The following is a 27,602-nucleotide window of genomic DNA, read 5'->3' on the forward strand; positions in this document are numbered from 1 at the left end:
GGCTTGGTTGGTTACGTGTCTGACTTCGACTCAGGTCGTGATCTTGTGGTTCTTGAGTTCGAGCCTTGCGTCAGGCTCTGTGCTGACAGCTCAGAGCCTGGAGCCTGTTTCAGATTCTGTCTCTCTCTCTACCCCCCTCCACTTGCCCTCTGCCTCTCTCTCTCTCTCTCTCTCCCCCTCTCTCTCTCTCTCTCTCTCTCTCTCCCCCCCCCCCCGCCAGAAATAAATAAACATTAAGAAATTTTTTTAATTAAAAACAATGGGTGGAAGGCAGTGAATATTCCAGAACACCTGTTCTTGCAGACAGTTTCACAGAAATGCTCAGAGAGATACTGTGTTCATTTTCTATGATTGCTCTAACAAGATACTACAAAGTTGGTGGCTTAAAACAACACACATTTATTGTCTCACAGCTCCAAAGTTCAGAAGTCCAAAATCAGTGTCACTGGGCTGAGTTCCCCGTGTTGGTTCAGCCACACTCCTGTGGAGGCTCTAGAGGGTGTGTCCTCACCTCGCATTTCCAGCCTCCAGTGCTCTGTTCCTGGCGCTCCTAGGCTCATGGCGTCTTCCTCCAACTTCCAAGCCAGCAGTCTAGCATCTCGGGTCACAGTCACGTTGCCTTCTCCTGGGCCAAATCTCCCTCCGCCTCTATCGTGTGACACCTGAGATGGCCTTCACAGCCCACCTGGGTAACCCAGGACGATCTTCCCATCTCTAGCCCCCGAGTTCAATCTGCAAAGCTGCTTGTGGCACGTGAGGGGACCTTCACAGATTCCGGGGGTTACGGCCTGATATCTTTGGGGCCTATTGTTCAGCTGACCACAGACACATTCACTCAAACACAGTATAAAGTGGCCACATAGACAGACCCAGACACACACACACACACACACACTCCTCACCTCCAAACCTCTTCCCACCAGCCTGCTCAAGCCAGGCTTGGGAAGCCACACAACTCTTCCCTTTCCCCCATGACAGCTTCCTTTCCGATAACATTGTGCCAGTCCCTCCCTCGTTCCCAGTGTCCCTTCCATCTAAGAAGCCCTTCCTCACTCCTGCCTTCAGAATTTAACCCACCTTGAGGCCTCCAAGCTGAAGGCCTAGTTCTGAGCCAGCCCCTTTCTTCACACCATCCACCCTACTCTGCAGGTACCTGCTCACAGCTGTGCCTCACTGCCACGCCCTATGGGTTCTCAGAGAACACCAACTGAAACAAGGATTAGAGGAAAATCAAAGGTCAGCACGCAGAACTCTTAAAGGGGGAGTGCGTCCAGTGCCTGAGTCTGGGAGCTTGGTGACTGGTGGACTGACATCTGGGCGCTGGCTGAGCTAGGCCACTCGGGTCTGGGGCATGGGTGGGGCTGGACAGCTCCCCTAGAACACGGCTCTAATCAACCTAGGGAGAGACAAATAACCTCTCTGATCCCCACACCTGCCCCTCAGTGCCAGTCCTAAGGGCCAGACTCCATGGACCAGCCAGAGGACTTCCAGTCCGGGTGAGTGCTGGCTTTCAGGGTGGTCACACGGGAAGCGGCTGGCCCCAGCCTGTGGGGGCCTCACCTCATTCTGCCCACTCCCTGGGGCTTCACACAGCTGATCCACAGCTTTCCCCCAGTACCTCCCAGGCTCAGGATTCTAGGGACTCTATTCGCACAGAAGGCACCCTCGGTGTCTGTTCCCCACCAGGGACTCAGACTCAGCCCCTGGTGCAAGGCGCCCAGCCTGGGCCACCAAAGGGTGCAGTGAGATGGGTGTGATGGGGAACTCAGGCACGCAGAGTGGGCGGTGTGGGTGGTGAGTGTGGCTCTCCGCCCAGGCTCCCAAGGAAGGGAAGGGAAAGAAGGGAGGAAAGGGCAGAGCACAGGCCCTTGTAGGCACCCTCATCTTAGGCTTTTGAGCCGGCCTGGCCAGGTGTGTGGAAGAACACAGGAAGGAGGGTGCAGGGCGGGAAGGCGGTCCCCCAGCGCTTGGGTCAGCGGTGGCCAGCGCCTGCCCCCAGTGACCTCTGTCACAACCAGGGGCAGCGCCGCCGTCAGAGGCAAAGCCTTAGGACAGAGCACCGCCCGCCCCCACACTGCCCCCACCCCACCCCCCGCCCCCGACCGAGGTCCTGGGAGGGAAGAACTTCTCTCCCGGCTGGGTGCTACCAAACGTTGGCCTGGAGTCAGCTGGGGAGATGGGGGCTCATCTGAGCCTTTGCCCGTCGTGGGTGCCCCGACGCCCGGGCCGAGGCTGTGGGGGGCGGCGGGGCAAGGCCGGGGTCACCGTCGCCGCAGATGTGCTGACCCCTCCCGACCGCGCCCAGCGCGGAGTTCCGTGCCGCCACAGCCCGAGAGCTGCTCCAGCGCGCGCTGGAGAACCTGAGCCAGGAGCACCTGAAGCGCTTCCGCCACAAGCTGCGGGACGCGCCGCAGGATGGCCGCAGCATCCCGTGGGGGCGGCTGCAGGGCGCGGACGCGTTGAACCTCGTGGAGGAGCTGATCCAATTCTACGGGCCGGAGCCTGCGCTGGACGTGACCCGAAAGACTCTGAAGAGGGCTGACATCCGCGACGTGGCGGAGCAGCTCAAGGAGGACCGGCTGAAGCGTGAGCGCGGGCTGGAGGGTCGCCAGGGTCCCCGCGCCTCCGTTCGCTCCCGCCGGAGGCAGAGTCTGGGCCTCGGCCGCCGTCCTTCCCGCTTCCCCAGAAAAGTCCCGGCGCGCCCCCCTCCCCCGCGCCCGAGAGCACGCCACCCACACATCCAGGGGCCCCAGGGCTCTCGGATCCGGGCGCTCTTGAGGGGTAGCCCCAACTCCCTACTGCGCCCCCCCCCAGCCCCCTGCACATTCGGCAGGGCCTCACCACAGCTCTCCCTTCCAGGGCTCGGCCCCAGCTCCTCCTCGCTGCTCTCCGTGTCCGGTAGGTCTCTGTCGGCGGGAAGCACAAGACCCAAGCTGTCGGCGGGCGGGGGCGGGGGTGGGGGGAGACCCCCAGGTTTGCAGCACGAGGGTCCTTTACACCGCTCAGAGATTCCCGACAGCCGGTCCCGGGGGAGAGTTGTGTGGCAAGGCTGGCTGGGGGGGGGGGGGGGGCGGTGGGGGAGGGCTGAGACCTGAGCCCAGGGGGTTGGGGCGGCGGGCGAGGGTCAGCGGACACGCCCCCCCACCCCCCCACCCCCGCCAGAGTACAAGAAGAAGTACAGAGAGCACGTCCTGCAGCAGCATGCCAAGGTGAAGGAGAGGAACGCGCGCTCCGTGAAGATCAACAAGCGCTTCACCAAACTGCTCATCGCGCGCGAAGGCGCCGCGTCGGTGGACGGGGCGCTGGGGCCCGCGGACGAGCGGGAGACGCAGCGCGCGCGGCGCTCCGACACGCACACCTTCAACCGCCTGTTCGGCCGCGACGGAGAGGGCCAGCGGCCTCTGACGGTGCTGCTGCAGGGCCCGGCGGGCATCGGCAAGACCATGGCGGCCAAGAAAATCCTGTACGACTGGGCGGCGGGCAAGCTGTACCACGGCCAGGTGGACTTCGCCTTCTTCCTGCCCTGCCGCGAGCTGCTGGAGCGCCCGGGCACGTGCAGCCTGGCCGGCCTGATCCTCGACCAGTGCCCGGGCCGCAGCGCCCCCGTGCGGCTCCTGCTCGCCCGCGCCGAGCGCCTGCTCTTCATCCTGGACGGCGCGGACGAGCTGCCCCCGCCCGCGCCCGCCGACGCGGCGCCCTGCACCGACCCCTTCGAGGAGGCGGAGGGCGCGCGGGTGCTGAGCGGGCTGATGGGCAAGACGCTGCTGCCCGGGGCCCGCCTGCTGGTGACCGCCCGCGCCACGGCCCCCGGGAGGCTGCAGAGCCGCCTGTGCTCGCCGCAGTGCGCCGAGGTGTGCGGCTTCTCCGACAAAGACAAGAAGAAGTACTTCCACAAGTTCTTCCGGGAGGAGTGGCTGGCGGAGCAGGCCTACCGCTCGGTGAAGGAGAACGAGACGCTGTTCGCGCTGTGCTTCGTGCCCTTCGTGTGCTGGATCGTGTGCACGGTTCTGCGCCAGCAGCTCGACCTCGGCCAGGACCTGTCGCGCACCTCCAAGACCACCACGTCCGTGTACCTGTTCTTCGTCGCCAGCTTCCTGAGCTCGGCGCCCGCCGCCGACGGGCCCCAGGTGCAGGGCGAGCTGCGGAAGCTGTGCCGCCTGGCCCGCGAAGGCCTCCTCGGGCACAGGGCGCAGTTCGCGGAGAAGGACCTGGAAAGACTGCAACTTCGCGGCTCTAAAATCCAGAGGCTGTTTCTCAGCAAGAAAGAGCTGCCGGGCGTGCTGGAGACCGAGGTCACCTACCAGTTCATGGACCAGAGCTTCCAGGAATTCTTCGCCGCGCTGTCCTACCTGCTGGATGACAAGGGAGACCGGGCACCGGCTGACAGCGTCGGGGCGCTTCTGCGGGGCAACGCCGAGCTGCACGGCCACCTCGCGCTCACCACGCGCTTCCTCTTCGGGCTGCTGAACACAGAGCGGATGCGCGACGTCGAGCGCCACTTCGGCTGCGTGGTTTCAGAGCGCGTGAAGCAGGACGTCCTGCGGTGGGTGCAGGACCAGGGCCACCAGAGGGCGGCACCGGAGGGGACCCAAGAGACGGAAGCGCCGGAGGGCAGGGAGGAGCTGGAAGAGGACGAGGACGAGCTCAACTACGTGCTGGAGCTGCTGTACTGCCTGTACGAGACTCAGGAGGGCGCCTTTGTGAGCCAGGCCCTGCGTGGCCTCCCTGAGCTGGCGCTGGAGCGGGTGTGCTTAAGCCGCATGGATGTGGTGGTCCTGAGCTACTGCATAAGGTGCTGCCCGGAGGGGCAGGCCCTGCGGCTGGTTAGCTGTGGACTGGCCCCCGCACACGAGAAGAAAAAGAAGAAGAACCTGATGAAACGACTGCATGGCAGCCTGGGCGGAAGCTCGTGAGTCTACAGGGCAAGACTGTCCTGGGGGAGGGGGCGGGGCGGGGGCAGGGGGGCGCGTGTGCCAGTGCAGCCGAGTCTCCGTCTGAGCAGGGGAAGCCTGTCCCCCAGAGGAGAGCAGGACTTCAGGGCTGGTTACGCCCACCCCCTTGCAAGGCGGCTCCTTATGTCCATCTTCCCCCGCCTGTCCTGCCATGCCAACCCCCAGCCATCCACATCCATTCCTAGCATGGAATACACCACGCCGGCTGTGCCCTGAGCTTTTGCACCTGCTGTGCCGTGCACCCAGAACACTCTGTCTGCTGCCTATCCTCAATGCTTTCCCAGCCTCCCTCAGCTGGCCTGGGACCCCTTTGGCCCCAGAAGTGCCCCACTAACCACTGTATGCCATGACGTCTACCCTTCGCCAGATCCTGAGCTCCTTCAGGGCTAAGTCTTCTGTGTACTTAACTCCAACCCAGCACTTGACCCAGAGCTCAGCATCTGTTGAAATAATGAATGTCAGGATGCTGACGGGCCGGGGCTGGGGACGCCCACTGCAGGCGCAATACAGACCCACATGGGATGTGGGTGACATGCCCCCCACTGGACTCAGGCAGACTGCCTCAGCGGGGAGCTGCATGGGGCCACAGATGAGTGGTTTCACTCTGGGTTTGGAGCAAAGAGGGTGGAGGGGTCCTGGCTCAGCTTGAGGTGGAGAGCGGAGGCAGCTCTGACACTCAGGGCCACAGGAAAGAGGTGGGGACTGGGAGGGGACGAGTGGGCTTCACCTTGCTGTCTCTCCTGGCAGTTCACGAGCCACCATGAAAAAAACCCAGGCCTCTCCACTGCGTTCGCTCTTTGAGGCCATGACTGACCAACACTGCGGTCTGAGCAGCCTGACGTGAGTGACCAGGCCCCCACGGCCCCCCTGGAGGGATGCAGAGCAGGGTACTCTGGGCAGGGGCAGAGGGGTAGCCCTGTCTGGACATGGCAGAGGGGACAGGCTGAGAGCCTGTGGCCTCTGGCGTCCTGTGCTGGGGCCAATGGGCTCTGCCCACGTAGCGCGGAGGAGCGAGGAGGCGGTGTGGCCCGGGGCTAGGAGGGAGGGTTTGGCCCCGTTAGAGTGCGAAGCATGGTGCTGCTGAGTGTTCTGGGGGTGGGGAGGTAAAGAAGACCAGAATAAATTTTCCTTCCGAAGGAAGGCTACTAGTTGCTACTGGAAAGTGATGGGCAGTCCCTCTGGGCTCTTACAAGCAGTGGAGGGAGGTGTTGAGGGCACAGGCTCTGAAGTCCAGGCTGCCTGCCTCCGAGCCCTTGGGCGAGTCAGTCTGTCTGAACTCGTTTCCTCCTCTATGGAATGGAAGGTTCCGCCTCAGAGGGTTGGTATGAGAGTTAATGTAGCAGTGGGTGCACAACACTGAGTATGTGACCTTATCACCAAGTAAGCAGAAGGTAAGAGAAATTGTAGGAGCTAGTGCTGGTGGGGCACAGTGAGATGGGCACAGCCTATGGCCACGGTGACACGGTCACCTCGCTTGGTATGACGTTCCAGCAACCTGGAGATAAACATTGGGAGCCAAGAAGGTGATCAGCGCGTTTGGCCCATCAATGCTGCCACTAAACTGAACGCGTGGTGTTCATCACAGCAGTATTTATAATGGCAACAAAGGTGGAAACAACACCCAATTCCCCATCGTCAGGGACCAGCTGGATGAATAAACCATGGCCACCTTAACCCGATGCTCAGCTACATGCAGTTAAACACGCTGACAGTAAGATCCGCATTGGCTCATCCAACAGCTGGTAGAGAATAGTGTCCTAAGGAAAAGTGGAGTGCAGTCCAGCATGCACAGGCACATGTGGCCAAGGCTCCCCAGGGACACGTGTGGTGGGTAACAAAGGACAGTGGAAACTTCCTGTCGAGCCAGCGCCTCTCCAGACAGAGCCTCAGCCGCCCAAGGAGCGGGCAGTTTGCAGAGGTGGGGACAGTAAAGCGGCCAAGGGGACTGAAGACAGACACATGTGCTCTTGACCACAGGCTGTGCCGCTGCAAACTGTCTGACTCTGTCTGCCGAGACCTCTCTGAGGCCCTGCGGGCGGCCCCCGCCCTGACTGAGCTGGGCCTCCTGCAAAACGGGCTCAGTGAGGCCGGCCTGCGTGTGCTGAGTGAGGGCCTGGCCTGGCCCCAGTGCCGGGTGCGGAAGCTCAGGTGAGGACCTGGCCTGGTGGGGGGCGGGGGGGGGGGAGGGGGAGGGACACGGTACAGTAGGGGGGCGGTTGGCAGCAGCCTCTGAGGGTGGCCGTCCCTCCCAGGGTGCAGCAGCCCACCCTCCAGGAGGCGCTTCATTACCTCATCGGCGCGCTCAGCCAGAGCTCCGCGTTGACCTCCCTGGATCTAAGTGACTGCCAGCTGCCGGAACCCGTGGTGACCTACCTGTGTAGAGTCCTACAGCAGTCAGGATGCCGCCTACAGACCCTCAGGTAGACACAGGGGCGGAAAGGGGGATGGGGACTCGGCCTCTCAACGACTGGGCTGGGTGCCTGGGGACTTCCCCTAGACCCTGAAGAGTAACTCCTCCCGGGGCTCCCCGAGTGCCCACACTCAAACCCAGCCCCTGGAGACCCATGCTCCAAAAAGTCCTAGCCCCAGCCCTCGGCTTCAACCATTTTGCCAGACCAAATGTCCATCTGTCATCCGGGGCCCATGGCAAGTCTGGGCCAATGATCCCAACACCTTTTTACTCCCCCAAGGGCTCTGGCCCCCACCGCCTAACCTCTTTCCCCAACCTCTGACACCCCTGACTAACCACCTCTGTCACTGTGTGCCTTTGGCACAGCCCAGGCTGACAGCCCCATCACTGCCCCCACACTGCTCTCCTGTCACTGTCCCCCCAGCCCTGACCTCAGCTTCCCCAACCGACTCCCACTTCTGTCCATACACATGGCCGCAGTCTGACCTCTGTGAAGCTGAGTGCGCAGTCGCTGCAGGAGCTGCGGGAGGTGAAGAAGGCAAAGCCGGGTCTGGTCATCACACACCCCCTGCTGGAAAGTCACCCCTAAGCCTCCCACGGGATTCAACTGTGTCCTCTGAGGCCCTGAATGCCAGGGGGAGGACTCTGGTCAGCCCTGTGGAATAGATGTCCTCATCCCAAGGGCAGGAGGATGTTGCTGTCTGCTCCGGGCCGCCCTTTTGAGCCTGAGGGGCCCTGGGCAGGCAGGTGAGAGGCAAGGACACACATGGTCCCTTACCTGGTCGGGGACAGGTGTCCCAGGCCATGCCTCTCCCCCCATACCCTGGGCACAGGTTCTGTCTCTGTTCTCTACACCCAGGGAGCCCTCTTGCCCCAACCCCCCCACCAACTGCTCCACCCACCTACCTCTCCTGGGGCCCCCTAGCCATCACCCTGCAGATACCCCCGGCAACAATAATGCTGACAGCTCCCAGTCATCAAGTCTCTGCCACGTATTGGCCTTGACCTGGTGTGCTCAGTGCAGAGCAACTCCTTCACTGATCCCATCCCCATCTGCACTGTGGGCCTCACAGCCCCACAACTCTGCCCTTGGCCACAAGGGATCAAGCAGAGGCTGACCCCTGACCAAAGGCAGGCAGGTCACTATTCCTCCCCAGGAACTTGGGTCTTGGCATCGGAAGTGAAGCCATCCCCGAGGCTGTGTGGTGCCAGCCCAATGGTGTCCGTTCACTGCCTAGGTCTTCAGAGATGGAGACCAGGGGAGGGGGGAGACCACAGCAGACTGGACTCCGGGTAGGAGCTGTGGTGGAAGGGGCGGCAAGCAGCCTGTCCCCACGTCCATGTGCTGATAATACATTCTCCTTTGGATTCTTTGGTGTTGATTTGTGTTGCATGCGGCCAAGCATCCTAACGGGTGCTCACAATCTTTCCTTTGGTCCCCAATCCATCTGTGTGGGGTGGGGTTGTGTTCCCCATTTCCCAGATGAGGAAACTGAGACTCAGGGCTACAGCCTACTACAGGGAGCTCTGAGGTGAGGCCTGTCTTTGATGGACAGGGGGAGAGGCAGACAGGCCCTGAATCTTCAGGTCTTCTCTGCTCAACACTGCAGGGCTTAGCCAGCTCCTGGGACCCCAGTCCAGGTGGGAAAGAAGCATGGGAGTCAGCCCCTTCACTTCTAGGGGAAATTTCCTTCCATAATCATAGCTCAAGTCCAGTCATTTCATTCCACAAAACAGACAAAAATCCCTGCCTTCCTGAAACTGGCAGGAAGACAGATAGTAAACAGGTATAGACAGCCACCAACAAATGCTTGGAGGAAAGCAAAGCAGGGCAAAGTGGGAGGAGACCGTGGAGCCAAGGGTTTCCCGTTACAAGGGAGGGATGTCTTATGGACAGGACAGGACGGAAGTGAGGCATCAAGCCCTGAGGGTACCTCGAAGGAAAGTGTTCCCGGCAAAGGAACAGTACAAAAGCCATGAAGAGGAGTGTCTTGGCCAACTCAGGCTGCTGGAAGAGACCACAAACCGGGGGGCCTCCCAAACACAGACATTCATTTCTCCGGAGGCTGGCATGTCCAAGGCCAAGGTGCCAGTCAACCCAGTGTCTGGCAAGGACCCTCCTCCCGTCTGCAGAGCGCTCTCCTCTTGCTGTGTCCCCACAGGGTGGAAAGAGCGGGCTAGGTCTCAGGCCTTTGCCCGTAGGGGCTCTAATCCCACTCTTGACAGCTCTTGATCTAATAACCTCCCCAAGGCCCCACTTCCAAAATGGTCGCACTGGGAATTAGATTTCAATGGATGATCTGGGGGCACGCAAACATTCAGCCCATAACAGGGCACATGCTTGGACTGTTGCAGAGGCAGCAAGGAAGCCACAGTGGCAGCAGTGGCCTGGCAGAGGTGTGAGGGGGGCCGGTGGGGAGCAGGTGGTCAGGGATGCTAGCTGGCCTGCCCTCTGGGTGGGGGCGGGCACCGTTGCAGGCTTCTGAGCAGAAGGCACTCTCAGGGTGGCTGTGGCTGTGTTAACAAGGGCCATATAGGGCGGAGCATAAGTAGGGTGTGTGGACTGTCCATCCAAGAGGAGGGCTTGCTCTCAGAGGTGGCCGGGTGGCAGTGGGGGTGATGGAGCTGACAAGCCGTGGAAAGTGGAGAACAACAGGATTTGTGGACAGAAGTGGAGGGGGTGGACCACGGGGGCCTGAGCACCTGGACAGGTGGAGTCCCCATCGCCGACAGTGGGGGAGGCCACAGGAAGAGCAGACTTCCAGGCACACGTTGGCTCTGAGTATCTCCTGCTGGGCCCAGGGGTGGAGCACAGACATCTGGGTCAGGCGCGGGGCCAGAGAGGCTAGGAGACCGACCCGTGGCCTAGCCGCCTTAGAGGGCCCAGGCGGGGGATGCAGACTGGGGGTACGACGGGCGGGGCAGGGCATGAGGAAGAGCCGGAGCGAGCGAAGAGAAGGACTTCTGCAGGAGGAGGACCACCCGCGCCACTCCCCGGAAGGGGAGACCCGGGAGGGAGGAAGCCGCGGCCGGCGAGGGGCGATCGCACACCAGAGGCCCCTGCCCCTCTCACAGCCGTCCCTCCACGCGTCCTTGAGGTCAGGGTTCAAACTGTGCGGGCCCGCGCGGCTTCCCCGGGAGGCCCGCCGGCGCGCCGGGGGCACCGGGTCCGCACACCGGCTGCTCCGCCCTGGGGCCCGGGGGCGGGGATCGCGGGGCCTTCCGGCCGAGACGGCGGCGCCCGCGACTTCTCCCTCCGGCCTGGAAGGGGCGGCGCCGAGCGAGCTGGGGCCTGGGGATACGCCGGCTGCGGTGTGGCCCAGAGACCCTCCTCCCCAGCCCGCGCCGCAGAGCTCGGGCCGCTTCCCCGCCCGGCGACGGCGCCCCTCCCCCAGGCCCGGAAGACTGAGGCCTCCGAGCTCCCCACTAACAGGTCTGGGCTTGTGGGGGCGCGGCTTGGAGAGAGCTGGCAGGGTTCGAATTGAAGTCTGAAGGTGGGAATCTGGGGACTCACTGGGTCTCTGGAGATCAGCATCAGGGGTTTGAGCGTCTCTCAGGGTTGGAGGTGTTTCCAGGGGTGGCTCAAAAGTAAGGGCTATGGAAAATCAGGGCTGAGTGCGGGTGGCCCACACCCCTCCCACCAGCTCTCGGAGGCATCCGCCAAGTTCCAGCGGGTGCCTGGGGGTTTACAGTCAGAAGAGGGAACAAGGCCGGCCAATTGTGGGGGCCCCTGACTCCCCCTTTTCCAGGCCAATCTGCTGAGCAAGGCTTTCCATGGAGGATGCCAGCGAGGACCCCACCGTATTCAGTGCCCATTCTCTGCCCGGTGACCCCCGGCTCTTGGCCACCGTGACCAACACATACTTGGGCACGCGTGTGTATCACGACACGCTGCATGTGAGCGGCGTGTACAATGGGGCTTGTGGGGACACACACCGGGCCATTCTGCCTAGTCCCCTCAACGTCCAGCTGGAGGCCCCTGCAGAGACCGGAAATCAGCTGACCAAGACCTTTGCCCTGGACACTAATACAGGTAGCCACCACTGTCCCGCTCCCCCACACCCGAGGTGAGTGCGGCAACCGACAGCAGTCCCATCCCAGCACCTCCTAACTCAGGATGCTGGCTCACAGAGAAGACGAGGGCTTCAGCCCTGCCGGCCTCCCGACCTGGCTGGCACTGGCGCGTGGGGCCGTCTGCAGCTGTAGCTTCCCAGATGGGGCAGCTGGGGCTCAGAGGGCGGATCCACCTTGCCGAGGGGCTGGTAGCTTGGTAACTGTCCTCGGGGGTCCTAAGTGGGGCGTGTGAGTTGCCCTGACCCCCTCTGCCCCTCCCCAGGCTCCTTTCTGCACACTCTAGAGGGCCCCAGCTTCCGGGCCTCCCAGCGCCTCTACGCCCACCGCACGCTGCCTCACGTCCTGGCTTTCAGTGTGTCCATCACCCGCATGGCCGGGGAGAGCCGGCCCATTACGGTGCTGCTGCAGTCGACCTTCTCCCCAGAAAGCCCGGACCTTCACCTGCATCTGGGTCCTGACTTCCAGGGAGCCCGGTGAGGAGGCCGTCAGGGCTGGCCAGGTAGACCGAGGAGGGAGCTGGTCCCTTAGACATGGCCGCACTCTTGCAGGTACCTTTGTGGCCACACACTCACCCCAGAGCAACCTGGGGGGCCGCAGCAGGAGGTACACATGCTATGGACACCAGTGCCCCCAGCCCTGACCCTCGGGGAAAGCGAAGAAGACCGGACCTGGGAGTTCCTGACCGTGGTGGGCGGCAGCCAGGCGGAGGCCCAAGCCTGCCTCACGGAGGCCCTGCAGCTGCAGGCGGGGGCCGCTCTGTACCCTGCCCACGCCCAGGCCTGGGCCCAGCTCTGGGCTGGCTGTGGCCTGGACGTGGTGGGGCCCCTACCTCTGCGCCAGGCCCTGCGTGGTGCCCTCTATTACCTGCTCAGTGCGCTGCCCCAGCCGGGGGCCCCAGGGTACGCCAGCCATGGCCTCAGCCCTGGGGGCCTGTCCAATGGGAGCCGAGAGGAATGCTACTGGGGCCATGTCTTCTGGGACCAGGTATGTACTGTTCTACCTCCCAACACACAGCATGCACAGGTGGGGCAGCACACGGGTGCGGGGGATCCCGTGGCTGCGGGCACAGGTGTGGCTGCTGTCTCTGCCCTACCTGGGATGGGGACTGTGACTGGAGAGGCACAGAGGCCAGGGCAGAAGGGGAGCCTTCCTGGAGGAGGTGGCACGTACAGGACTTTGGTGGAAAAGAGTGACTCGGGCAGAGGGACCAGAAGGTACAAACACCAGAGCTCAGAGGGTGTGTGCCATCTGGCCAGGGCAACAGGGGCTCTCACCACGGCAAGAGGAGCAGCTGCAGGGCGGGGGGGGGGGGGGGGTAGTTAGGGTTAGCCATGGAGACTTTAACTTGGGAGTGACACTGACAGAGGTGTAGTCTAGCTGCTGAGTGGAGCATGGGTAGAAGAGGGCGAGGCCTCAGACAGGAGTGGGAGCCAGGAGAGGCTGGGACTTGGCGGACGTTGGGCACGGGAGGGACCCAGGGTGCTAACCCCTCAGCAGCCAATGCTGTGGCCCACTCTGGTGAGGCTTAGAGAAGCCGAGTCGCTCACTAGGTCGGGCAGCTAGTGAGCCACAGAGCAGACTCCCGTCCAGGCTGCCCATGCCCAGGTTCTGGCCTGAGCTCCGGGGCAGACCCAGAGGCCTGCTGGGGAGGGGAAGTGCTGCGCCGGGCCCCGGGCCCGGGGAGCGTTCGGCCTGGAGACTGGGCCGTGGGATGGGCAGGTGTGGATGGCCCAGGATGGAGCCAGGGTGGGCAGCAGAGGAAGAAGCTGGAAGGAGACAGAGGGGCTGCTGGGGAGGCGGCATGGAGCAGTGCTGACTCTGGCCAGGGCAGAGTGTGGGCAGACGGGAGAGAGAAGGGAGCGAGAGCTCCTGAACCAGGGGCCCTTGGCTGTGCTCTTAGGATCTCTGGATGTTCCCAAATATCCTGATGTTCCACCCAGAGGCCGCCAGGGCCCTCCTGGAGTACCGCATCCGGACGCTGGGTGGGGCCCTAGACAATGCCCGGAGGCTGGGCTACCAGGTGAGGGGGACCTGGGTGCCCACGCTACAGGGCCCCCTGAAGGGCCTGATGTCCCCGCATCCCTCCTAGGCCTGCACCCCTCACCTCAGGTTCCTCTCTGGGTGGGGCTGGGTTTCCCAGATTCTTACACAGGCTCACGGCACCCCTCAGCCTGTGCCGTAGAGGCAGCAACAACAGCCTGGCCGGGGCTCACCTAGAGTCCCCTTACTGCCCTGGCCCAGGGTCAGCACAAAGGGAAACTGGGCAAAGCCACCTGGCCTATGATAGGGGCACACACTGGGCACTCAGAGCCTGCAGGCCCCCATGAGGGCACCCGGACAGTCAGTGACCCCCCGTTCTCCTTGGCTGAAGGCTGAGTATTGGCAATGGTGGACTACCCCTGTGCCCCCACGCCCAGAACAGTCAAGCCTGTTCCATCCCCCCAACTCCGCAGGGAGCCAAGTTTGCCTGGGAGAGCGCGGGCTCTGGTCTGGAGGTGTGTCCGGAGGACATTTATGGGACCCAGGAAATTCACATAAACGGAGCTGTGGTGTTGGCTTTCCAGCTTTACTACCACGCCACCCAGGTGAGGCGTCAGCACGTATGACCAGCCCCCCGACGTGGCCATGACTTCCTGCCTGGAGCCGGGCCTTCACTGCTGGGCACTCAGAAGGGTGGGCACTGACAAGACATGCAGGGACCAGTGAGGACCGCAGTCGTGGATGGCGTGGCCTCTGTCCCACCCTCTCCCGCTCTCCCAGGACTTGCAGCTCTTCCGAGAGGCCGGTGGCTGGGACGTTGTCAGGGCTGTGGCTGAGTTTTGGTGTAGCCGTGTGGAGTGGAGCCCTGAGGAGGAGAAGTACCACCTGAAGGGTGAGGGCACGGCGGGGGGGGGGGGAGGGACGGTCACAGGGAGGGGTTGCTTATGGGGGAGGGGAGGCGTGGATGTCCACGGCAGGGAGAGTGGGTGGCCACAGACCGGTGGGCCAGGGGGATGCTCTTTAGTTCAGCGTGTGATCTCCGGCGGCCGATGGTGCCAACCGCACCCTGGCCACCGGCATCGGGGGCAGATCCCCGAGACCCTGCGCTGAGCACCTCCTTGCACTCGTGTGCCCAGGAGTCATGCCCCCCGACGAGTACCATCCGGGGGTCGACAACTCGGCGTACACCAACGTCCTGGTCCAGAACAGGTCAGACCCAAGACCCCTGCCCAAGTTCCACGTGCAGGGAGCCAGCCTGGAGGGCTAAGGCTAGAGCCCCCCCTTCCTACGTCTACCCCTAGCCTGCGCTTTGCGGCTGCCCTGGCCCAGGACCTGGCTCAGCCTGTCCCCAGTGAGTGGCTGGCGGTGGCCGATAAGATCAAGGTGCCCTTCGACCCAAGGCGGAACTTCCACCCTGAGTTTGACGGGTACCAGCCTGGTGAGTGTACTTGGAGCTGCCTTGGGGCCCCTTCCCCACCCCCTCCACAGGACTGGATGCCCCCAACCTGACTGAGCAGCCCCCACCAGCTTGTCTCCCCGTGAGCAGCACCTGTCCCTCCACAGGAGAAGAGGTGAAGCAGGCAGATGTCGTGCTCCTGGGATACCCCATCCCTTTCCACTTGAGTCCTCATACCCGCAGGAAAAACCTAGAGATTTATGAGGCCGTGACGTCCCCAAAGGGCCCTGCCATGACCTGGGTAAGGAGACTGCAGGGTGTGGGGGAGGGGCGGTCCTCACTAGCTTCTGTCTTCCCTCCCCACGCAGTGGGCTTCAACCCAGTGTGTTCTCTGACCTCTGACCTCTGGCCCCAGAGCATGTTTGCAGTGGGCTGGATGGAGCTGAAGGAGCCACGGCGGGCGCAGGACCTCCTGGAGAGGAGCTTTGCCAACATCACGGAGCCCTTCAAGGTCAATTCACAAGCTGACCCCACTTGCCTCCCACCCGGGCCCCTTGGCGGTAGGAGTGGGAGCCCAGCCTTGGGACGGGGGAGTCACCACAGGGTCAGGACCCTTCTGGAACAGGGGCAGCAGCCTCGTGGCGCCCATGTCCTGGGAGTCAGTGCACTAACTGCCTTCCACGGGCAGGTGTGGACAGAGAATGCAGATGGGTCCGGCGCTGTGAACTTCCTGACGGGCATGGGGGGCTTCCTGCAGGCAGCACTGTTCGGATTCGCGGGGTTCAGGTGAGTGCGGCTGTGACAGGACATTCGCAAGCCCCCTACCTTCCCGCTCCTCATGAAACTCTTCCCTCCCCCCAGGATCACAGGGGCTGGCATGACCTTCGACCCCATGTGTCTGGCAGAGGTCTCTGGGGTACGCATCTACGGCATCTCTTACCAAGGGAACAAGCTTGACTTCTCCTTCTCCGAGGACTCAGTGACGATCGAGGTTAAAACCCGGGCAGGGCCCTGGGCCCCCCTGCTGGAGGCTGAGCTGTGGCCATCACACACTCGACTCCCCCTGCTCCCAGGTAGGCCGCCACCCCCAGACTCACCCAAGGGTGCAGAGCACGTCACCTCCCCAGGGTAACCCCCCATTCAAAATGCCCTCCTCCCCCTGCAGGGTACAGAGTCTCCTTTCCCTCCTCAGCTGGACGGATACAGAGGTCACTCTCGTAGGAAGCAGAGGCAGCAAGTTGTTCTCCAAGAGTTTCCTAGGAGAATTTTTGGAAGACGTTAGACACCTGCCCCAGAACCCACAGGACCCCCTGTGGGACACCATTGGGTCCTCCAACCCCCACCAGTTCCCTTGCCCTGGCGCTGTCTTGGCCACTGCACCTGACTGATCAGGGCTTCGGGGATGTCTCGGGTCCTCCCATCTGCCCGCTCCCTCTGTGGGCGCCCCCAGCTGGCTGCACCCTCATCAACACCCTCCTGGTCGGCTGAGTCCCTCCCTCCCGCCCATTCTCCAACCAGCACTCAGGCTCACAGGCTACAGGGAAGGTCTGAATTCGTTGGCCCAAAGTTTAAGAAGGTCTGCCTCCAGCCTGAGCCCCTCCCCCAATGGCCTCCTCAGCCACATCTGTGCCTGCCTTTGTGGCTGACACCTGCCGCACCTGTCCCTTCCCCAGGATGCCTCAGGGTGGGTTGGGGGCGTGGCTTCCTCTCTGCCGAGGAGGCAGAGACAGATGCGGGCCTCAGTGTGCGGGATGGCAGGGGTGGGGCATGAGGCAGAATTGCTCAGTCCCCTGCAGAATCCCTCAGGATTCTCATTTGCAGACCAAAAAGGAACCTGGTGTGTCCGACAGATGGGGTCGGGCACGGTGGGGCCGAGGGGCTCTCGGGCTGTCGTGGACCCTCCGCATCCTCAGCCCTTGGCTGCTCCGGCCCCTGGGCCACTTCGGTCAGGTTGGATGGTCTCCATCACAGGCCTTTCCTCAGCCAAGAAGAGAGGGGGATGGGCTGCAGAGCGAGACCTTACATCTTCCCTCTGACCAGCCAGAACTGGGGCCAAGTGTGCATGGCTTCAAGGCCACAGGCCTGGGCCCATCTGTGCTGACGGGCTGCCCATGGCCCGAGGCTCTGTTCAGCCTCTCCCCCTGGGGCCTCAGCCCCCCAGCTGGCACTCCCACGTTGGGTCCTTGGGAATTTCTCAAGAGTGAGATGAGATCTGCCACCACAGTCTTGGTGAGAGCCCGAGGAATTAAAGTTGCGTGCTGAGAAAAGTTTGCCCTCAGAAGCTGGTACGCTCCTTCCTTCTGGAAGCAAGGGCTGCATGATGGATGGGTCGGATCGAGAGGCGCAGGGACCTGCTCACTTAGAGCAAGCAGTTGGGCCAGCCACTTCCCTTCACTCTCACTTCGCTCTGGCCAACCCCTGTGCGCTCTCTGTTCTCGGTGGAGAGTTAGTGCAGGTTCTCCAAGAAGCAGACACCGGCAGACAAGCTGTGAGGGACAGAGCCACGTGAGGGAGGGGGGGGAAGGCAGGTGGCCAGAGGCGTCGGGGATCCCGAGGCTCGTCTCTGGGTTACTGCAGGGAGCAGCACATGGGAAGAAGCGTGGCCTCCAAGCTGTGGAGCTGCACGCACGGCAGTGCTGGTTCCCAAGGGTACGTGACCTCAGAGAACAGAGCCAACACCTTGGTGGGGCTCGCTTGGCCGCCCACAGGCTCTCCCTCAACTGCTGGCTGTGCGGCAAAGGCCAGAGTGGATCTGCTGATGTCGGGTGGCTGGGGACTGGCCCAGCAGAGCAGATGCTTATCTTTGCGGCCCTGGAGCCAGATGTGGGCGCAGACATCAGGTGGGGCGGTAGGTGGCCCTGTGTGTATAAGCCATGTATGTATGCAGTCCCCTGTACACATAGTGAGGTGACCCTCTGAGGGGGCCGTGGTAGGGTGACAGTGCCCATGTGCTGGCATGGCTGGTCAAGGCTGGCCGGGGCAGCCAACTGCCTAAACTTGGTCAGGGTCCCTCAGCCTCGCCAGGAGACGAGTCCCCTGTACACATAGTGAGGTGACCCTCTGAGGGGGCCGTGGTAGGGTGACAGTACCCATGTGCTGGCATGGCTGGTCAAGGCTGGCCGGGGCAGCCAACTGCCTAAACTTGGTCAGGGTCCCTCAGCCTCGCCAGGAGACGAGTCCCCTGTACACATAGTGAGGTGACCCTCTGAGGGGGCCGTGGTAGGGTGACAGTACCCATGTGCTGGCATGGCTGGTCAAGGGTCCGGTGGCAGCCAACTGCCTAAACTTGGTCAGGGTCCCTCAGCCTCGCCAGGAGACAGTCTGGGGATAGGGAGGGCTGCTGGTGACCTTCCCCCATGACCAAAGGGGGCAGCAGACCATCCCATGCTTAGGGACGTCAACCTGGCCACATGCAAGCTGATGCCAACTCCCAACCTGTGCACCCAGCACAGGTCACTCCCTTCTTGGGCCAAACCTGGTACTCAGGGTCGGCACGCTCTCTCCATCCTGGTCCAATCACTGGCACGCTGCCCTTGTCCTTGGCACAACCTGGGACCGGCACCCAGCAGGGGCCAGGCCCCAGGCTGCTCACACCCCTACTGCAGGGGCCGGCTCAGAGCAGCACATGCTCCGGCTTACAGCTGGGCTACTGTTGGCATGCCGCCAGGACACCATCCCTACGGGCACACTGTGGAGACAGCTAGGTAAGTCGTCGGCTGTCACGGGAGAAGAGGGGACTCTGAGGCTCCAAGTACAGCAGCTAGACAGACCCCTACCCCCAACCCAGGCAGATGGGTAGGCAAAGGGGGCTCCCTGGGTGGGGAAGGAACCCTGGGTGGGGTGCTCAAAACCCTGAGCCGCCCGGCAGTTAAGGCCCCTGCAATTAGCCTGCCCTGTCATTGGACCGGCCACAGTGAGGCCTAAGGGACTTCATCCCCAGCCACACAGGGTGTGTGCATGTGCTTAGCAACCTCCTCTTGCCAGGCTCTGCTGGTTTCCGGGAAGGGGGGAACACCAAGGATGCCCAGAAAGTGTCCTCACTCCCAGTTTCCTCCCTTCATGCAAGTGTGTGTCTGTGTGATAAGTGTGTGCATGGGTGACAAGGACATGCCTGTGTGCTCGTGTGTCTTTGTGTCCAGCCCCACTGACCCAGGAGGGAGGAAACCCACCGTGGGGACTAAGCTTTCTCAGAGTGCGAGGAGTGCAGGGGCCACAGGGACAGACAGAGTGACTCCCCCCAACCCACTGACAGAAACATGCAGGGCGAGGACCCAAGATGTCCTCCCAGGGACTCCCACTTAACACACGTGCACACACATGGGTAAGGGCACACGTGTTCTGGAAGGGGGGCCGCTAAACCACAGTGCCCGGCAGGGCAGCAGAGATCAAAAGCCTGAGTTCCCAAACTTCATTCTAAAATACTCTGGGGCCTCCACCCCAGAAGCCACAAGCCACCCAGTGCCTGAGTGAAGGGGACAGTTGGGGCCCAGCAGACAGAACAGGTCACCCTGCCATCGTGCTGGGGTCAGTCCAGGGCGGAGGGTGGCTTGGGTGGTCCCTGGGGTAGCTCCCCTCAGGAAGAAACCCTCTCTCTCCCCTGCAAGAAACCCAGGAGGCACTGTCCAGAACCAGACGCTTTAATTGTGAAATCCAGGCTGAGTCTGGTGAGTGGGGCAGGAGGTTCTGGCCTGGGGGCAAGGAGTCAGGGGGGCGGGGACCACTGGGGTTAGAGTGAGGCCACTGGGGTCCAAATGAGGGCTCTTCAGGGTCAGCATTAGGTGCCCAGGCTGGGGTGGGAGGAGTGGGCATCAGGCCCTGTGGCGGAGTCAGGTTTCCAGGGGGTCAGGGTGGAGCCCCTGGGGCAGCCCCTGGGGGGGTGGTCCTGGCGTCAGGATCCGTGGGTCAGCAGGAGGACAAGGCCCAGCCTGTCAGTCATAGTCCGAGTCGTCGAACTTGGTGCTAAAGAAGGCAGCAGAGTCCTTGGCCAGCCGGGACAGGTGCAGGGCACCGGTCACCACCAGCGCCAGGAGCAGGAGAGGCGGTACCAACGCCCACATCGTGGCCAGGATGTTGTAGCACTTGGCCTTGGAGCCAAAACGCCGGGCTGCCTCCAGGTCTCCAGCCACCTTCTGGTCTCGGGCCTGTGGACCAGTGAGTGGCAGGGCCGGGTCTCTACACGCGCTGGGGGCCCTGCCTCCTGCCCCTCCCACTGCAGCTGTGGACCCAGAAGCCATCCCAGGCCCGCGTGGGGCTCCAAGGACCCTCTGTGGGTGGGGAGTCCCTGGACGCCGAGAACCCCCCCCCCCAGTGAAGCCGGAGGGGGGGGGGGTTAGGGGCTTTGCTTACAGGAGCCCTCAGCATGGGGAAAGTACTGATGAAAGAGAAGCCCTTGGGAAGCCCCCACCCACTCTGTGTTCTTTTGGGTGGACTAGACCCTCCCCCCCCCCCCCCCCGCAGGACAGACTCTTACTGAGGGACCTCAAAGGAGAAGCCCTCACGAGGTGGAGAGCTTGTCCAGCGCCTCGCTCATGGAGTGGCCCTTTGACAAGCGGCTCCCCCTCCGCCAACCCCCTCCCCCCACGAGCCCCTCAGGCCCTCCGGAGAGCGCCCCCCCAGCCCCACCCCTCCCCGCCAGCCCACCTTGATGGAGTAGGCCAGCGCCAGGAAGCCGAGGCAGCACAGGTTCAGGTAGAGGGTGCTGAACACCGACCAGATCAGGTGGTCTCGAGGTGGGGGTCGCGGCGCCCCCACAGTGAGGGCCGTGTGGGCGGCGCCGTCCTTGCGGGGCGTCGGGGCCCGGGGGTCCTCGCGGGGGTACGACGTGTCCATGGGTTCCAGCGCCGTCTCCTCCTCGCTCGGGCTCCCGCTTCGAGGGTGGGCGCCCAGGGCCGCTTATAGCCCCGCCGCCACCCTCCCGCGGCCCGGCGCGGCGCCGCCCGCTAAATATAACGACAAATTACAGCCCGGCGCAGCCGGGAGCGCGGCCCCGCCCCGCCCCCCCCCCCCCCGCGCGAGCCCCGTCCCCCCGCCCCCGGGAGCCCCCCGGGGCTACGGAAAGGAAGGGGCGAGCGCCGGCTGCAGACCGCGCCCCCCACCCCGCCCCTCGGAGCTGCTGCCACCTCGGGGCTGTGGGTGGGCGCGATGCCGCCTCAGCTGCAGAGCCGGGCTGGAGACCCACCGGGCTTGGACTCTATCCCCAGAACCCAGAGCTCAGGCGCTGCCCTGTCACCTCGGGCCGCCAGTGTCCAGCGGCGCGGGGGGGGGGGGGGGGGATACAGAAGTCGCTGCCCATGTACCCGCGGGAGGAGACGAGCCACAGGGGGACGCAAGAGGGGCTGTGCCATGCTAGGGGGTCAGGCATGCAGGAGGCCCCAGCACCGGCCGTATGGTTGCATCACGTGCCACAGTGAACCCTCTCCCCTGGTGGGCACGCAGCTGCTCCTCAGCCTCCTCTGCTGGTGTCCTCATGAGTCCTCAGAAGTTTGGAGGACTGTTTTGCTCTCCCTCTGGAGGGTCCAGCAGCCCCCCGAATGCCATCTGTGTACCAATGACCTGCATTTTCATCACAGGACCAGACTTCACTGCTGAACCACCCCCCCCCCCCCACTCCAATGCTTAAGTGCTGACCCTGGGAACAGGGCTTTCAGAAAGGTCTCCAACCTAACTTTTCCTCAAGAGACCACAGGTTCCTGTCCCCCAACCTCCTGTCTTCATCAGTGGGAGTCCTTACAACAAAGTACCACCAACTGAGTGGCTCATAAACACCAGATTTGTTCCTCATGCTTCTGGAGGCTGGAGGTCAGATCAGGGTGCCGGTGTGGACAGATTCTGGGGAGACCACCCTCCCGGTTACAATATGGCCAACTTCTCACGGTGTGCTCCTGTGTTGGAAGGGGCTAGGGACTCTGTAGGGTCTCTTTTATAACAACATCAATCCCATCATGAGGCCCCACCCTCGTGACCCAATTACCTCCCAAAGCCCCGGCTTCGTGATATCATCACTTTGGACACTGGGATTTCAGCAAATAAATTGTGGGGGACACATTCAGTCCATTGCTCTCCCTCTGCCCAGTCTCCCAGCACAGGTGACGGGAGCTCTGCCTAGCCAGCTGTTCAGGCAAAAAGCATTGGCTTACGCCCCTTCTCCCTCTGTCGCCCACACCAAGTCCATGTGGCCCGTCTCCCAGGGCAGGCCGAGTGTCATCACCCTGTGATGAATGACCTCTGAGACCAGGTCACACTCGCCCCCCCCCACCTTCTCAGTACTGAAACCAGAGTGATCCTGTTACAACAGAAGACAGGTCACATCCTCCCTCTGCTCAGAACACTGCAGTGGCTCCCACCTCACTCCCAGTGAGATCCGAAGTCATTGCAACGGCTAATGGCCATTGGCTGATTAATAGCTAATGGCTAAGGCCCTGCGAGGTTGTTCCAGGCAGACCCCAAGGAGATCTGTGTGTAGGATGCTTCACAGAAACGTTGTTGGGGTCGAGCCCTTGGAAGGGAGGGGCTGCAGCAGGGTAGGGCAGAAGGAGAAGGGGAAGCCAAGCCACAGTGAAGCCCAGAGCTAACCCTCAGGCTCTCTGGAGCTCGGGTGGCCCTTGCGAGATGTCCGGAGCAGGGCAAAGGGCCCCGTGTGTACACCACCGTGTTAATTGGACATGGGAAGCAGGGTACCTCTCAGAGGAGGTGTGACCCCCCCCAGAAGCCGGGGCAGTGAGCCCTTCCTTCCCCATAGTGGGTCTGAATGTGCATCATGGTGTTGGTACAGGCTCTGGGGCGGTCTTTCCAGGGTCTCAGTAGTCCCCTCATCCTGGGGGGGGGGGGACTCAGAAGGAGGTGAGTGGAAAGGGCTGTCTTCTGCTGCTGCCGCTGGTCTCAGGGCCACACAGAAGCCATCGTCTCTCTCCGCTGGAATCCGTCCCACGTTCACCTCACCCTCGGCCACCACCTCTGCTAGGCCCAGCAGATGACTGTGTGATGTGAGCCCTTCTCCGGCAGACCTGGGGCCTGGTCAGCACACTCTTCCTGGGGCAGGAGTGCTGCACATGCCCATTTACCATCAAAACTGGGCAAGAGGGGGCCTGCTCCCCACCCCCATGTAGAGCAGCAGCCCTCCCTCGTCTCCGGGACCTTGTCCGTGGCCCTGCTGGGAGAAAGCCGGTGTCCATGTGGCATCTAGAGCCAGTAGGCCAACAGTACCTGGTTGGGTCATGTGATGGAAGCTTTCCCACTTTGGGAAACGGAAGCCCTGAACTCACAGAGCCCACGGTAGCAGGATGGAGGCTGTGTACTCGTGGAAAGGCAGAACCGCCAGGCCTGCCCTTGGGCCCTGCATCCTACCCCGTGTAGTCTACCCACGGCGACACAGCACTTCATACCCTTCTTTGATCTGGTGGCTACCTTCTGGATCATCACCTCCGCTCTGCTTGCTCAAGTGGGCAGCTCGGGGAGAGGTGTGTTACTGGTAGACCCGAGCCTGCGTACCCAACGTGGAGTATGATGCACATTATGGGACCCTGTATCGGGGTCAACACTCTGAGACCTCGGGAGGTGCCAGCTGAAGACTGAGAACAGGGAAGGAAACCACACCGGGAATACGTTGAACCCTCTGAGCGAAGGGCCCAAAGAAAGTAACTGGCTTGCAGCTGTGCTCCCAGGAACCATTCCCTTCCCGTGGATCCTCAGGACACCCTTGAGCGAGGGGGTATGTAGAGCATTAGACCGCAGGACACCCTGGGTGGGTGTGGGTACAAGCCCCAGCTCCGTCCAGAGCTCTGCTCACACTGAGCTGGCCCCTGGAGCACCGGGCTGGGAAATCTTCCTTCTCCATCATCGGGTTCGCGGGGGCTCTCCCCGCAGCCCTGGTGGGAGCAGAGGGACAGGCGTGCACAGCAGTGGTGGGTGACACGGGGGTGCAAACTGCCCGTTTGATCTGGAACGTTCCACCTCCACCCTCTCACGCATCCCTGCTGACTTGGCGGGGCTGAGACAGCCCTGCTCGTGGTAGGCACGTCTGCCACCTGGTGGCCCGTGTCCGTCTTTAGAGATCTGGGCAGGTCACTGTCCACACACCCCAGCCCTGAGGACCACTGGGTCTACATCTGGCACAGCAGCTGACGACGCGGGGCTCCCGCCGGGCCGGTCTGCAGCACTCCACTGTCTCTGCCAAGGTCCTGGGTCCGGGGGTCAGACTGGTGAATGAAATGGGGCTCTGGTGGGGGCCAGCACCGCTGCACCCGTTAGGTTTGAGGGTGGCACTGATTTCTGCTGCCCTTCGGGATGAGACACTGTTCTTTATTTCTCTCCCGGTGGGGGCGGGGGGCAATTGCAGACGTCTCCACCTGGCTGGCCCCACCGCCACGGCTCTGACCCTGAGGGCCACTGATCCAATGTGAGGATGAGCCAACCACCCTTTCTTTCTTTTCCGGTAACTCGTCTGAGGAGTGGAAACTGCCTCCGTCCTGGGGAGTTCCAGGGGCCCCCGTGAGAGTTTGATTTGGGCCTGGAGCCCCTGATTCTTTGGACCCGATGTGCCCGACCTGAAAAAGAAGCCAGGATGAGGCCTCGTTCTGGATCTTAGGGGAAAAGCTTTCAGTCTTTCACCGTGGGGTGTAACGTCAGCTGTGAGTTGTCCACAGACATCCTTTATCAGGTTGACGAATTTCCTTTCTATTTCTAGTTGTGTGTGTGTGTGTGTTATCAGGAAAGGTTGTTGGATTTTGTCAAATACTTTTTCTGCAGGAACTGAGATGATCCCATGATGTTTTTACTTCATTCTTTTAATATGGAGTATTATACTGATTGATTTTTTTTAAGCTGAAGGAGAGTTGACACGCAATGTTAACTGGTTTCAGGTGTACAACGTAGTGATTCCACAAACCTGTCCGTTATGCTGGGCTCAGCACAAGTGTAGCTGCCATCTGTCACCACACAACATATGACAACGTCATTGACTGTATCCGCTATCCTGTGCTTTTCATCCTCGTGACTCATTCATTCCATAAGTGGAAGCCTGTACCCCCCACCTCCCTTCCCTCTGACAATCATCAGTTTGTTCTCTGTATTTATGAGTCTGTTTCTGCTCTTTGCTTATTTGTTCATTTGTATGTTATCTTATTTTATTATTTTATTTCTTTAAAGATTTTCTTTTATTTGGGTGCCTGGGTCGCTCAGTCAGTTAAGTGTCCCACTTCAGCTCAGGTCATGATCTGGTGGCTCATGAGTTGGAGTCTGGGGTTGGGCTGTGTGCTGACGGCTCAGAGCCTGGAGCCTGCTTCGGATTCTGTGTCTCCCTCTCTCTCTGCCCCTCCCCTGCTCACGCTCTCTCTCTCAAAAAATGAATAAAAAAAATATTTTTTTATTTATTTTTTAAAATGTTTATTTATTTTGAGAGAGAGAGAGCAGGGGAGGGGCAGAGAGAGAGGGAAAGAGAGAATCCCAAGCAGGCTTTGCTCTGTCAGTACAGGGCTTGACACAAACTCTCACAAACTGTGAGCTAATGACCTGAGCTGAAATCGAGAGTCAGAGGCTTAACCAACTGAGCCACCCAGGTGCCCCTCCTTTGTTTTTCAGCTGCTACATGTAAGTGAAATTGAAATCAGATGCTATTTGTCTTTCTCTGTCTGGCTTATTTCACTTGTATAATACCCTCTAGATCACCCATGTTCACAGATGGCAAGATTTCTTTTTTCTTATGGCTGTGGAATGTTCCATCATCTATACACACCACATCTTCCTTATCCATTCACCTACAGATGGACACTTGGGCTGCTTCCGTAACTTGGCTACTGTAAATAATGCTGCAATGAACGTAGGGGTGCATGTATCTTTTTGAATTAGTGTTTTCATTTTCTTTGGGTTAGTACCCAGTGGGATCCCAGGGGACTTACTGGATCACATGCCATTACTGTTTTAATTACTTACTAGTAATTCATACTAGTAATTAATAGTAATTAATTGCTATTTTGAGGAATATAATAATCGCTTTTTACTTCTTAAACTATCATTACATTTCTGGGAGAAATCCCGTTTGGTCTCAGTGTGTACTCTTTCTGATATGTTGCTGGATTCAGAGTGCTGGAAATTCACTGAGTGTTTTCCATCTATGGTCAGAAGGGACACATCAGTTATATCTCAGTGCAGAGCCTGCTTCAGACCCCCTGCCTCCCTCTCTCTCTGCCTCTAGCCCACTTGTGCTTCGTCTCTCTCTCTTGCTCTCTCAAAAGTGAATAAAAACATTTGAAAATTAAAAAAAAAACTGAGCAGCTAAGACTTGTGCATGTCAGTGTAAACACCAGCCAAAACACGTAAAAGCAACAAAATGGGGGCTAAGAAGGACAAAAAAAATGACAAAAAGAATGACAGATGACAAACTGGCAGAATGTTACTGCATGAGGGCACACGGAAGCCAAGTTCTAAAGGGGTCTTGACCCAAATCAAAACTCTCAGTGGGCCCCCAGGCCGTCCCAACAGGCTGCTTCCGCTCCTCAGGCCAGGAAAGGGAATAGAAGTAAACGGTGATTGGCTCATCCTTGCACTGGATCAGTGGCCTCCTGGGTAAGAGCCATCGCGTGGTGGGGCCAGCCAGGTGGGGACGTGGGCCACCAGGTCACCTGGCGGCAGAGTTGCCCACGTGACCAGGGTTGTACAAGACCTGCCAAGTCAGAGCTCTGAGTGGGCCCAGCACCGATGCATTAGAGGATGGAGCGCAACATTCCACATCAAACAGTTTACACTACCCCATGTCATCTACCCACCGATGCCCGACACCCATCCTTCTGCTCCCGCCCAGGATCTAGGGGCAAGCACAAAGATGTCAACGTGTTGGTCCCTGAATATGAGTCTTCTATGGTCTGATGAATGTCCTGTAGCGAAGTGTGTTGCATTTAGCTCCTACCAACTTGTAAGAGCTGACTGTTAAATATCAAGGGATTTTTTTGTCCCAATTGTGAAACACAGTTGTTGTTAAAATTAAATCATGCGGGAAAATTGTTAGGAACTCCAAAATCTATCGCCCCACTGAATCAATGAATAAACTGCCAAAGTCAACTGAATTTTTTTATTGTGGTAAAGTGTATATAACATAAAATGCACCTTATTTACGTTTAAAATTTTAACTTTGGTTAAGCATACAGCTAAGTGTCTCTACCTACAGGCTAGTTATCCAAAATGCAGGTGAACATGGGAGGAGGCGCACCAGCAGAATCGGCAAAAACAGGCTCTCTGTGAGATTTCGCTATTTTTCTCCTTCCCACTCATTGGTGCTTGGGGAAGCTGGGGCTCCGGGAGCCCGCCCTGTGCCCAGTGGCAGTCTGAGATCTTCACCTCCCCCCGGGAACCAGAGCGAGCTTCCGGCTGGCGGCTCTGGGAACTCGCGGGGTAGAGCCGCCTCATGCTAAGGCCACACGGTACGCAGGCTTAAAATGCTTCCACGGGTTCAATTACATCAGCTCATCTGGAGCACAGAGGAGAGAATGTAGGAGCCGGCTTCGTGTCAAGGCCCAAACAAGATGGGAAACACCTCAGATCTTAGCAGTCAGGGCCTCTTCCACACGCTGAGAAAATGTAGGTGAAACACGCCTGCGCTCTCCTCGTGGATGGAAACGTGAGGAAGCCCAGCTATTCCCTCTCCTAGTGACTGCTCGGCGCCCGTGGGTCATGGCTCCCGTGGGTCCTCCGTCACATTGGGTCCAGATCCCGTCAGGAGGGAGGCTGAAGCTCCTTCAGCCCTTCACAGTTGGATCAGTTCCCGTGTGGACCCTCGTCTCTCTCAGCTCCGGCCGGAGCC

General features: G+C 60.7%; 3 protein-coding genes across 5 annotated transcripts; 2 read left to right on the top strand and 1 right to left on the bottom strand.

The window, feature by feature from the left end:
* Positions 1–1,467: 1,467 nt before the first annotated feature.
* Positions 1,468–8,028, top strand: NLRP6 (NLR family pyrin domain containing 6). The gene is made up of 8 exons (XM_047100571.1): positions 1,468–1,496; positions 2,306–2,586; positions 2,860–2,898; positions 3,163–4,909; positions 5,700–5,792; positions 6,930–7,100; positions 7,205–7,372; positions 7,843–8,028. Exons 1-8 carry the CDS (start codon positions 1,468–1,470, stop codon positions 7,949–7,951), a joined length of 2,637 nt encoding a protein of 878 aa, XP_046956527.1. The 3' UTR covers positions 7,952–8,028.
* Positions 8,029–10,326: 2,298 nt separating this feature from the next.
* Positions 10,327–17,081, top strand: PGGHG (protein-glucosylgalactosylhydroxylysine glucosidase). Of its 3 annotated transcripts, none has more exons than XM_047100635.1 (14): positions 10,327–10,460; positions 11,112–11,395; positions 11,699–11,909; positions 11,985–12,420; positions 13,337–13,456; positions 13,890–14,021; positions 14,197–14,308; positions 14,553–14,625; positions 14,718–14,854; positions 14,980–15,113; positions 15,228–15,323; positions 15,501–15,598; positions 15,674–15,885; positions 15,978–17,081. In XM_047100635.1, exons 2-14 carry the CDS (start codon positions 11,137–11,139, stop codon positions 16,031–16,033), a joined length of 2,076 nt encoding a protein of 691 aa, XP_046956591.1. In that variant the 5' UTR covers positions 10,327–10,460; positions 11,112–11,136; the 3' UTR covers positions 16,034–17,081. The 3 variants fall into 3 exon arrangements, with proteins under 3 accessions (XP_046956591.1, XP_046956590.1, XP_046956589.1); XM_047100634.1 differs by lacking the exon at positions 10,327–10,460 and adding an exon at positions 10,503–10,795; XM_047100633.1 differs by lacking the exon at positions 10,327–10,460 and having other exon boundaries at positions 10,503–11,395.
* A 2,359-nt stretch (positions 17,082–19,440) lies between these two features.
* Positions 19,441–20,735, bottom strand: IFITM5 (interferon induced transmembrane protein 5). The gene is made up of 2 exons (XM_047100612.1): positions 20,453–20,735; positions 19,441–19,953 (listed from the first exon to the last, which is right to left on the bottom strand). Exons 1-2 carry the CDS (start codon positions 20,639–20,641, stop codon positions 19,741–19,743), a joined length of 402 nt encoding a protein of 133 aa, XP_046956568.1. The 5' UTR covers positions 20,642–20,735; the 3' UTR covers positions 19,441–19,740.
* Between the last annotated feature and the right edge of the window lie 6,867 nt (positions 20,736–27,602).

Source organism: Lynx rufus, unplaced genomic scaffold, assembly GCF_022079265.1.
Source record: "Lynx rufus isolate CCGP_SWC_20201006 ecotype Redwood Valley unplaced genomic scaffold, mLynRuf1.p SCAF_50, whole genome shotgun sequence".
Lineage (NCBI taxonomy): Eukaryota > Metazoa > Chordata > Mammalia > Carnivora > Felidae > Lynx > Lynx rufus.

Bases quoted from the DNA above. Each gene is read 5' to 3' on its own strand.
- NLRP6 (XM_047100571.1), top strand. From the start codon at position 1,468: ATGGACCAGCCAGAGGACTTCCAGTCCGG. The intron at 2,587-2,859 runs GTGAGCGCGGGC...TCTCCCTTCCAG, and splicing joins CAAGGAGGACCGGCTGAAGC to GGCTCGGCCCCAGCTCCTCC. The intron at 7,373-7,842 runs GTAGACACAGGG...ACATGGCCGCAG, and splicing joins TGCCGCCTACAGACCCTCAG to TCTGACCTCTGTGAAGCTGA.
- IFITM5 (XM_047100612.1), bottom strand. From the start codon at position 20,641: ATGGACACGTCGTACCCCCGCGAGGACCCCCGGGCCCCGACGCCCCGC. The intron at 19,954-20,452 runs GTGGGCTGGCGG...ACTGGTCCACAG, and splicing joins CGCTGGCCTACTCCATCAAG to GCCCGAGACCAGAAGGTGGC.
- PGGHG (XM_047100635.1), top strand. From the start codon at position 11,137: ATGGAGGATGCCAGCGAGGACCCCACCGTATTCAGTGCCCATTCTCTG. The intron at 11,396-11,698 runs GTAGCCACCACT...GCCCCTCCCCAG, and splicing joins TGCCCTGGACACTAATACAG to GCTCCTTTCTGCACACTCTA. The intron at 14,626-14,717 runs GTCAGACCCAAG...GTCTACCCCTAG, and splicing joins AACGTCCTGGTCCAGAACAG to CCTGCGCTTTGCGGCTGCCC.